At 32.4% G+C, this 12,287-nt stretch overlaps 1 protein-coding gene across 1 annotated transcript; it reads right to left on the bottom strand.

Annotated features, from left to right (window-relative positions):
• Positions 1-2,348: 2,348 nt before the first annotated feature.
• LOC105319016 (complement C1q-like protein 2) lies at positions 2,349-3,641 on the bottom strand. The gene is made up of 2 exons (XM_066072018.1): positions 3,172-3,641; positions 2,349-2,791 (listed from the first exon to the last, which is right to left on the bottom strand). Exons 1-2 carry the CDS (start codon positions 3,572-3,574, stop codon positions 2,352-2,354), a joined length of 843 nt encoding a protein of 280 aa, XP_065928090.1. The 5' UTR covers positions 3,575-3,641; the 3' UTR covers positions 2,349-2,351.
• Between the last annotated feature and the right edge of the window lie 8,646 nt (positions 3,642-12,287).

The raw sequence follows: 12,287 nt of genomic DNA on the forward strand, positions 1-12,287 counted from the left end.
TTGATGAAACGACCTCGAGATTAAAATACATATCTTACTTATGGAGTCCGACATTTTATGTAGAAATAGGTATACGTGTGTTTTAGATAAAGAATCTGGGATGATAAAAAAAAGTACATTTGAGATATTTTAAATATTATTACATATATACGTCGACGAAATCAGTCCGGGCATAATGTCTCATAAATCAGATACCAATTGTATTAATATTTGCGACATAAAAATTTGTTATGCATAACGCTAAAATAATAGATACTGTCAAACTTAATTAGCTTCGAGTACTCCACCTCCGTCACCATATGTAGGAAACACTCTTCGTTGTTCTGTAAATTAAGCTTTTGTTTTCATTTTAAATTCACATTTATACAACGTTTATAACATTTGTTAATGATATCCAATGAACCTTGTCCGCCACATGCTCTATGATATGTCCAGAAACAAAATAAATCAAAATTGTTTTAACCCAACTAGTATCTAGGTCAAGTTTGATAAGTCGGAATAACTATTAAGCCCTTGTAACAGCAATTATTATGCACTTATAAAAACGTTTGGTCCCGATTGATATAATCTGCCTTTAAATAGAAGTAAGAGTACCAAAAACTCCTGATTATACCTAACTTATTGAACTATTAAACACAGTGTAATTCGAAATCCTGATCAACAATATCCAGATTGTTTTAACATAATGATTCATACTTACGAATATACAAAGTTATAATATTTTGTACACTCTATATTTAATTTACATATTTTTGCACAAATTTAGAGATTAAACTCTTATAAATTGTGCGTACATTTTATAATTTTGCCGAAGAAAAATCATTAAAATTAAATTTAATAACACATTTTTATTTCTTTTCTTTGTTAATCACTTCCTTGTGTACAGATTATCATATCGCTTTGTTTATCATAAAATTTCGACACAATCCTAAACACAATTAAGCCATTTAGTTTCTGCTATCTGTCTGAGTGCTATCTGCATTTGAGATATTGTATTTATATAATTTTGTTGTTAAATAAAACTTCCTTATTTAACACCCATTTACATATGCATATATGTTATGATATTACAGTTATATTTTAATATGGTAATATACGTTAAAACCAATTAACGATGATTTGCAATCCCATTTGCCAATGATATCTCATGGGAAGAGTAAGGCCCGTGTTTCCAGCAGACCATTACATGTAGTGAAGTTGAATAGTTTTTGGAAGTGAAAGAACAATGTACTTAATATTGATAAAAATCATTATTATGTTACTGTATAATCTCTCCAAGTGAAATTAAAAAAATGCAATAATTTTCGGAATGAAACACATGATTAGATACAAACAATCTTGTTGATACTAAGTAACTAACTCAACCATCTACAGTTTTTTTTAAAACCATAATGCTACCGACTAACATGCCCTTATTACGAAACGTTTATTAAGCATGCGACCTGAATTCAAGATATAGATTTTGTTCTCGGAAAAGCAATAAATAAAACTCGTCTGTCATGATTGTATACTTTAACCTTTGTCACTATTCTTGATATTGATAAGGGATAGTCATATTCTTGTAGCAAGAAGAAAGAATACCAGACAGGTACGTGGTTGATCATTCCAGCCTCTATCAAAAGGGAGAATTGTTTAACAACGTTTTGATAACTATGAAACTCTAGCATTCCTTACGAAATATCATTCAAGATTTCTGACTTGAATAAAGAGAAATATATTATAAACAAATAAATGCTGAATAGAAATATTTTAATTTAATACAAAAGGGAGAGCTGAAGTTGCAAGAAACAGTTAAATTGTGATTATATGCTGTACGTTGCAGCAAAAAGATCAAATATTATTTCGACTATTCTTTACTAACCACAAGATATCTTATCCGCAAAGATAATGAAATGAATTGATTATATCTAAAGGAACAACAAATCACTTGAGTAATATAATATATTCAGATGTTTAAATCAAGTAGATTTAACAAGATAAACTAATATTCATAACATTTAACATGCATGTAATATCTAAATTTTCTGAAGTGCCAACGTTGTGCATCTACATAACAAATGAAATTTGATGACCAAAAAAAAATTATCAAGCTCAAATTTATTAAGTGATTAATTATCAAAGTTTAATTGCGTTATAACTATAGGAAGATTTTTGGGAGCATGAAGTCTTTTAAGATGAACATGTTTTGAGTGGGTCTCTTAAAATTCGACTCAGGTAGTCAATCAGAAGGCTTCTATAAATCGTTAATCCGAAATTTAAACGATTATCAGCCTTGTATCTATTAAGAAGCTAGCAAACAAAAACGCTTAGAAATAACAGATACAGGCATTTATTACACAAAGCATATTTTTCTACATCAATCTCCAACCGGCGAACGATGACCTTCCGTTTGGGTAGCTCTTGATCTCACCATTGTGATAATCTGAACTGGTTCGTATCAGTACGTCATCGCCTTGATTGACATTTACAACAGCAGTGCTACTAACACTTCCGTCCATCTGACCGTTAGGATTGAAATACAACGCGTTAACGATGTTATTGTTAACAACAAGTTCAGTTGTATGATATGATTGACCGTACAACCTTATTGTCCAGGTAAACACATATAGACCAGACTTTGGTGCGATAAATGTGCCCATATGAGGATGGTAGGCGTTGCCGACATTTGTAATCACTGTATCAAAGGCAATGATTCGATGGGCAACTGAAGCAGGTATATTGGTCGATAAATACGCGTAAAAAGCCACGCTGTCCAAAGGCACTGTTGTTGGTTGGATGCTCAGCAATCGTTCTGAAAAGAGTTGTTTTCCCGTTTATATCAATCTGATGAATGAAGCTTAAAGTGTAAATTGTTTCATGCATCTTACAATTATGAGAACGAATAGAGTTAAAATTCGTTTCACCAACTTTAATTACTATAGCAGCATGACAGACGTTAACACCTTATTCAGTTTATATTAGATCTGCTGTAATTACCTTAATCAATGTTAAGATGTGCGTTCTTTATAGGTAACACATAATTACGTGAATAAGTGGATTTTGATGTCATTAATCCGACTTCAAAGAGCAAATAGAATGCATTCTAATTTTTGGACTTGAGGATTACTATAATTTAGATATTTTAAACCACAGTTTTAAAATCGACAATACTCAGAAATAGAAATGTATTACCTTCCCTGTCTATGTTTCTATAAGACCGAATGGGATAACCTTTGGAATCGGAATATATTTCGTATTCTTTGGTTTCAATCGGAGCATATTCTTCAACTTCTTTAGCACTCTCTAACTCTTGGATCCTTGCCTCTAATTGAGCAATTCGATCGTTCTGTTCTTTCACGATCTTTCGGAAATCGATTTCTGTTCGCACTTCTGACTCTTCGGGTCGTCTCTCTAACATTGATATTCGTTTGTCCTGCGCAAGCACAATTTTCTGTAGTTCTTCAATTTTCTGAATTGCATATTTCAAATCTAAGTTACCATCTGTAGCATCAGTCACCTCGGCAAAGACATTACGGGAACAGTTGATAGAAATGAACAATCCAATAGATGTCAAAATTAAATTTTGAGACGCCATTGCGAATAAAACGACGCAAAATAGAGAAATGACTATGTTATTTATCTTAGAGACATATAATTTCACCTTTGTCAAACTGATCTGAATTGATAAGAGCAAGTTACAACTAAGCAGGTTAAAGAAATATAAACCAAATTATTTTTACATTGCAATTCTAAGTGATTTTGTATTTATGTTTGATTAAAGGTCCATGATTTCTCTCAATACACGAATCTTTTCTTATTCAAATTTCTTCATACAGTTACATACTATCTTATCTAAATTAGCCATTTCATTTTTTTTAATTCAAATTCTTCCCAGGCAAAGAGTGATCTGCCAATGCAATTGAATCGCTTCTGATGACAATATTGTGGAACGTTGAGATTGTTTTGATTATGACATTATCACCTTGATTTTACAGATACATCTGTGATATCATTTAATTTGATAAACTTATTTCCAGTTAGAAAATTGTTTTGCCTACTTTTTGTTCAGTATTGTGATATGATAAACCTTACCATCTAATTGCCAAGTGAACAAGTATGCTCTAGACATTTTAGAAATGAATGTACCAGGATGAAGATGATTTAAGTATTGTCTTGTCAATGCAAAAGCTATAATCCGTTGAGCATCTGAAGCAGGGGTATTGGACCATAAATACGCATAAAATGCAAAAATGCAAATGGACACTATTATTGGTTTATTCCGGGGCAAATTTTGATAGAAAAAATAAAGGGGTCTTAAGTACTAAAATTATTTTAAATAAGATCGCAACTAAAACAATTTCAAATATTGTATTGAATTTTTAAAGGCAAACATCATTACCGGCCAAAAATAATTAAAGAGAAAATTGTTTAATCTCTAATAGTTATTAGTCTATTAGAATACAAACCTTTCTTTTTAGAGATACAAATGTATATCTTCATGCACATGTGCTTCTTTGATTTATAAAAAAAAACTTGTTTTCCACACTTGATGTGTGTTATGTTTATACAAGTCGTGAATTTATATTAAAACAAAAATCATACTAGAAAAATATATTTTTTGATCGAGCCATATTATTTAAGTAAACATTTTTATCTGATTTAAATTATTCTTCATACATTTTTATAGCATTTGATCAATGTGTTAAGAACTCACTGTTAATATCTGAACCTAAAACTATTATCATCATGTACATGTACATGTATATCATTCTACATATATCATTTTCTTATCGTTTTAGTGAACGTCATAACGTTTATATATTGGCAACATTACCTAGGTAGACACACTATCTTCCTCTTTTTTCTTTCTTTATTTGAGTCATAACATACAATAATGCATAGTTGATTCAAAATATTTACTATGAAATTTGAATTATTTAACAGAACTCTTCTTTGGTGTGCCTGTTTTGCATCGTTTAATTCTGATAACTTTTCTGTCAATGAAAAAGGTAAACCAAATCCAGGCCAACAAAAATCTCACATAGGTCATATTTTTACTTTAACTTAAATTAAAATCCATCCGGCGAATAAATATAAATCATCCAGATAGCTTACGATAAATCCACTGTGGAGACGGGGGCCCGTTCGTATCAGGACATTGTTGCTCTGATTTACTTGTACAACTGCAGTACCAGTAAGACTACCGTCTTTACCGATCAAATTAAAATATATCCACCTAGGACAAGTACATGTAGCTCGGTTGTGTAATACGAATTATTGCGGAGGAGTCTTATTGTAAATACATTGAGCCCCGACTTTGGTGCTATGAATTTCTCAGAGTGGCTATGGTAGGCGTTTCCGACGTTTGTTACCACCTTATCAAAGGCAATAATGTGATGAGCAACTGCCGCAGGAGTATCGTATGATAGATAGGCGTAAAAAGCAACCATGTCAACCAGCACCGTTGTTTCAATAGAAGTGAGAAAAGAACGTACTGAAAATCGATATAAGAAGATGTTATTACATATTACATTTATTCTGTTAAAATTCTTGAAACCATGCCCTTCAGTCACCAACTTTCCTCAAGTCAATACTCAGCCTTAAGTCTGAGTTTTGACATCAAATTCATGCACTTTCCTTTAAGGATTTGAGTTGAGGACTAAGTTAAGTGATTAAAAAATTTTGGTGACGTCGGGGCCTGTTTCTTTTTATGTTATGAACATATAATAATACAAAGGAGTATAGAGTTTCATGTTAGTATGAACCCTGTCCCTAGGTAAAACCAAAAATATTAGACAAATACAAATGTATATAATAAAATTAATGAAGTGAAATTAAATAAAAGTGATGCAATGGGCTGTAAGCGTTTATTAATGTAACACTCCAATAAAATAAAAAAAATTTATTCCTTATAACATTTTAACGACTATGCTTAAATTTCGTCGACGACGAGTATTGGGAACATATGTATTCATTTCATGCATAAATTTTACAACTATGTGCTATGATGTGAATTGTTTTGCTATGCTATGAGAATTCTCAGGATGTTAAAGAATGGTGAAACAGTAAAAAGCCAGTTTTCATCTACTGTAAACAAACGTCCTCTAGTACCACTGCCTCGCCACAATTTTTGGTGATTCTATAAAACAGATCAAATGTTTATGGCTTGAATATTCGAAAGATATACATTATGTCAGGTACATGGTCACATGCGAAAATGACAGACGTAAATTAGCTTATTTTCTCTTTTTATCATATATCATTTATATCTGACAAGACAACATATCATCGATTGACTACATAACAGCCTGGTCTGTATTTGGTTACATTAGAATCCAACCGGCGAACGATGACCGGCCGTCGGGATCGCTTAAAACTTCCCCATTATGATAATTTGCATTGGTTCTAATCAGGACATCGTCACCCTGATCAACATGCACGACGACAGAGCTAATGACACTTCCAGCTATTTGACCGTTGGGATTAAAATGCAACGCGTTAACACACTAATTCAGTTGTGTGATATCTTTGACCGGCCAATCTGATAGTCCAGGTGAAAACATAAAGACCGGACTTCGGTGAAATTAATGTACCCATGTGTGGGTGATAGGCGTTCCCAACATTTGTTATTACAGTGTCAAAGGCAATAATCCGATGAGCATCTGAATCAGGTACATTGGATGATAAATATGCGTAAAAGGCCACCTTGTCGACCGGCACTGTTATTGGTTGGATACTTAGCAATCGCTCTGAAAAACAGATGTTCTCCCTTTTATTCTTAATTTTAGAAAAGCTTAAGGTGTAAATTATTTTATGTATCATATGAGTATAATTGAGTTTGAATTTTACTTTTCCAACTTTACTATAGCAGCATAATTCATATCATATGATAGATGAATTTATATGCCCCCCTTCGAAGAAGGGAGGGCATATTGCTTTGCTGCTGTCTGTCGGTCTGTTGATCGGTCTGTCGGTCGGTCTGTCGGTCCACCAACAGTTTCCGTTCATTTTCTTCGCAGAGGATGAACATATTGAAATGAAATTTGGTATATAGGTTTATCGTGATAATATCTAGGTGAAGTTCGATATTGGGTACGATTGAGCAATTTTCGACAGAGTTATGGCCCTTGGACGTAGAAAAATTCAAGTTATTTGCAGTTTCCGCTCATTTTCTTCGCAGAGGATTAACATATTGAAATGAAATTTGTTATACAGGTTTATCATGATAATATCTAGGTCAAGTTCGATATTAGGTACAATCGAGCAATTTTCGATAGAGTTATGGTCATTAGACGTAGAAAAATTCTAGTTTTTTGCAGTTTCTGCTCATTTTCTTCGCAGAGGATAAACATATTGAAATTAAAATTGGTATACAGCTTTATCATGATAATATCTAGGTCAAGTTCGATATTAGGTACAACCGAGCAATTTTCGATAGAGTTATGGCCCTTGAACGAAGAAAAATTCCAGTTATTTGCAGTTTCTGCTCATTTTCTTAGCAGAGGATAAACATATTGAAATTAAATTTGGTATACAGGTTTATCATGATAATATCTAGGTCAAGTTCGATATTGGGTACGCTCGAGCAATTTTCGACAGAGTTATGTCTCTTGGACATAGAAAAATTCCAGTTATTTGCATTTTCTGTTCATTTTCTTCGCAGAGGGTGCACATATGGATATGAAATTTGATATACAGATCTATCTTAATAATTTCTAGGTCAAGTTTGATTTTGGGTATGATAGAGCAATTTTCGACAGAGTTATGGCCCTTGAACTTAGAAAAATACCAGTTATTTCCAGTTTCTGTTCATTTTCTTTGTGGATGTTTCCAAGGGAGGGGGGCATAAATGTTTCACAAACATCTCTTGTTTTTTATAGGTTGCAGCTTTTGCTTAACATGCATAGCTAAAACTAATGAAACGATGTTCTTTCTCTCAAGATAATTTCGAGTTACTCTAATTAATGGTTTAATGAATTGTTTATCCTTCTATTAGAAACTAATAGAAACTTACATAACATTGGCTTTTGACGAAAAAAAATGTATAGATTTTCAAAAGAAACTAAATTTTATTAATAATACAGTATTTAGAAAACTAAATATTACCTTTTCTGTACATGTTTTTGTTTGACTGAATGGCATTTATTTCAGCATACGAATATGGTTTGTATTCATAGGTTTTAATCGGAGTATATTTTTCAACTTTTATCGCACTCTCTAACTCTTGGATCCTTGCCTCTAACTGAGCAATTCGATCGTTCTGTTCTTTCACGATCTTTCGGATCTCCATCCCTGTTCGGACTTCTGACTCTTCGGGTCGTCTCTCTAACATCGAGATACGTTTGTCATGCGAAAGCACAATTTTCTGTAGTTCTTCAATTTTCTGAATTGCATATTTCAAATCTAAGTTACCATCTGTAGCATCAGTCACCTCGGCAAAGACATTATGGAAACAGTTGATAGAAATGAACAATCCAATAAATGTCAAAATCAATTTTTTAGACGCCATTGGGAATAAAACGACGCAAAATAGAGAAATGACATTGTTATTTATCTTAGAGACATATAATTTCACCTTTGTCAAACTGATCTGAATTGATAAGAGCAAGTTACAACTTAGCAGGTTAAAGAAATATAAACCAAATTATTTTTACATTGCAATTCTAAGTGATTTTGTACGTATGTTCATGATTTCTCTCAATACACGAATCTTTTCTTATTCAAATTTCTTCATACAGTTACATACTATCTTATCTAAATTAGCCATTTCATTTCTTTTTTTAATTCAAATTCTTCCGAGGCAAAGTGTGATCTGTCAATTGAATCGCTTCTGATGACAATATTGTGGAACGTTGAGATTGTTTTGATTATGACATTATCACCTTGTTTTTACAGATACATCTGTGATATCATTTAATTTGATAAACTTATTTCCAGTTAGCAAATTTTTTTGCCTACTTTTTGTTCAGTATTGTGATATCGATATGATAAACCTTACTATCTAATTGCCAAGTGAACAAGTATGCTCTAGACATTTTAGAAATGAATGTACCAGGATGAAGATGATTTAAGTATTGTCTTGTCAATGCAAAAACTATAATCGGCTGAGCATCTGAAGCAGGGGTATCGGACCATAAATACGCATAAAATGCAAAAATGTAAAAGGACACTATTATTGGTTTATTCCTTGGCAAACTTTTGATAGATAGAACAAAGGGGTCTTAAGTACTGAAATTATTTTAAATTAGATTGCAACTAAAACAATTTCAAATATTGTATTGAATTTTTTAAAGGCTAACATCATTACCGGCCAAAAATAAAGAGAAAATAGTTAAATCTCTAATGTAAAAGTAATCAGTATATAAAAATACAAGACTTTCTTTTTTAGAGATACAAATGTATAAATTCATGCACATGTGCTTCTTTGATATATACAAAACTTTGCATTTCCACAATTAATGTGTGTTATGTTTATACAAATCATGAATTTATATTAAAACAAAAATCAAACTAGAAAATGGATTTTTGGATCGAGCCATATAATTTAAGTAAACATTTTTTTATCTAATTAAACTTATTCTTCATACATTTTTATAGCATTTGATCGATATGTTAAGAACTGTTATTATCTGCACCTAAAATTATTATCATGATGTACATGTACATGTATATCTACATATGGCGTTCTCTTATCGTTTTAGTGAACGTCATAACGTTGGCAACATTACCTAGGTAGACCCACTATCTTCCTTCTTTTTATTTTCTTTATTTGAATCTTATCATACAATAATGTATAGTTGATTCAAAATATTTACTATGAAATTTCAATTATTTAACAAAACTTTTTTTCACAGCTACTTATTTGGTGTGCATGTTTTGCATCGTTTCATTCTGATTACTTTGTGTCAATGAAAAAAAGTAAACCAAATCCAAGCCATCAAAAATCACATATAAGTCATATTTTTAATTTAATTTAAATTAAAATCCATCCGGCGAATAAATATAAATCATCCAGATAGCTTACGATAAATCCACTGTGGAGACGGGGGCCCGTTCGTATCAGGACATTGTTGCTCTGATTTACTTGTACAACTGCAGTACCAGTAAGACTACCGTCTTTACCGATCAAATTAAAATATATCCACCTAGGACAAGTACATGTAGCTCGGTTGTGTAATACGAATTATTGCGGAGGAGTCTTATTGTAAATACATTGAGCCCCGACTTTGGTGCTATGAATTTCTCAGAGTGGCTATGGTAGGCGTTTCCGACGTTTGTTACCACCTTATCAAAGGCAATAATGTGATGAGCAACTGCCGCAGGAGTATCGTATGATAGATAGGCGTAAAAAGCAACCATGTCAACCGGCACCGTTGTTTCAATAGAAGTGAGAAAAGAACGTATTGAATATCGATATAAGCAGATGTTATTACATATTACATTTATTCTGTTAAAATTCTTGAAATCAGGCCCTTCCGTCACCAACTTTCCTCAAGTCAATACTCAGCCCTAAGTCTGAGTTTTGACCTCAAATTCATGCACTTTTCCTTGGAGGATTTGAGTTGAGGACTAAGTTAAGTGATTAAAAAATTTTGGTGACGGCGGGGCCTGTTTCTTTTATGTTATGAACATATGATAATACAAACAGTATATAGTTTTATGTTAGTATATGAACTCTGTACCTAGGTACAACCCAAAATATTAGATAAATTCAAATGAATATAATGAAATTAATGAAGTAAAATTAAAAAATAGTGATGCCATGTGCTGTGAGCGTTTATTTATGTAACACTCCAATTAAATTAAAAAAAAATAATTTATTCCTTATAACATTTTAAAAAAGTCAAAGAACGACTTTGCTTAATTTTCGTCGACGACGAGTACTGAAGACATTTCATGCATAACTTTGACAATTTTGTGCTATGATGTGAATTGTTTTGACATGAGAATTCTTAGGATGTTAAAGAAAGGTGAAACAGTAAAAAGCCAGTTTTCATCTATTGTAAACAAACGTCCTCTAGAACCACTGCCTCGCCACAGTTTTTTGTGATTCTTTAAAACAGCTCAAATGTTTATGGCTTGAATATTCAAAATATAAACATTGTGTCAGGTACATGATAACATGCGGAAATAACAGGCGTAATTTGGCTAATTTTCACTTTTTATTATCTATCATTCATATCAGAGAAGACAGCATATCATCGAATGACTACATAATAACCTAGACTGTACATGTATATGTTTACATTAAAATCCAACCGGCGAACGATGACCGGCCGTTGGGATCGCTTAAAACTTCCCCATTATGATAATTTGCATTGGTTCTAATCAGGACATCGTCTCCCTGATCGACATGCACGACGACAGAGCTACTAACACTTCCATCTATTTGACCGTTTGGATTGAAATGCAACGCGTTAACAATTTTATTGTTAACCACTAATTCAGTTGTGTGGTATCTATGACCGGACAATCTGATAGTCCAGGTGAATACATAAAGACCGGACTTCGGTGAAATTAATGTACCAATGTGTGGGTGATAGGCGTTCCCAACATTTGTTATTACAGTGTCAAAGGGAATAATCCGATGAGCATCTGAATCAGGTACACTGGATGATAAATACGCGTAAAAAGCCACCTTGTCGACCGGTACTGTTGTTGGTTGGATACTTAGCAATCGCTCTGAAAAACAGAAGTTCTCCCCTTTATCTTTAATTTGAAAAAAAAATCAGCTTATGTTGTAAATCATTTCATGTACCATATAAGTATAATTGAGTTTTCATTTTACTTTTCCAACTTTAATACACCAGCAGATTTCATATCATTTGAAAGATGAAATATTTTTATAAGGTGCAGCTTTTGCTCAATATGCACAGCTAAAACTAATGACAACGATTTTCTCTCTCTCAAGATAATAAAGAGTTACACTGATTTAATGGGTTAATGATTTTTTTTATCCTTCTCCTGGGAACCAATAGTAGCTTACATAACATTGGCATTTGACATAAAAAAAAATGTATAGATTTTAAAAAGTAACTAAATTTAAAATAATAATACAGTATTTAGAAAATTAAATTGTACCTTTTCTGTAAATGTTTTTATTTGACTGAATGGCATTTCTTTCAGCGTCCGAATATGGTTTGTATTCATAGGTTTCAATCGGAGCATATTTTTCAACTTTTATCGCATTCTCTAACTCTTGAATCCTGTCCTCTAAATGAGCAATTCGGTCGTTTTGTTCTTTCACGATCTTTCGGAACTCCATCACAGTTCGGACTTCTGACTCTTCTGGTCGTCTCTCTAACATC

This window comes from Magallana gigas, chromosome 9 (assembly GCF_963853765.1).
Source record: "Magallana gigas chromosome 9, xbMagGiga1.1, whole genome shotgun sequence".
NCBI classification, from domain to species: Eukaryota; Metazoa; Mollusca; class Bivalvia; order Ostreida; family Ostreidae; genus Magallana; species Magallana gigas.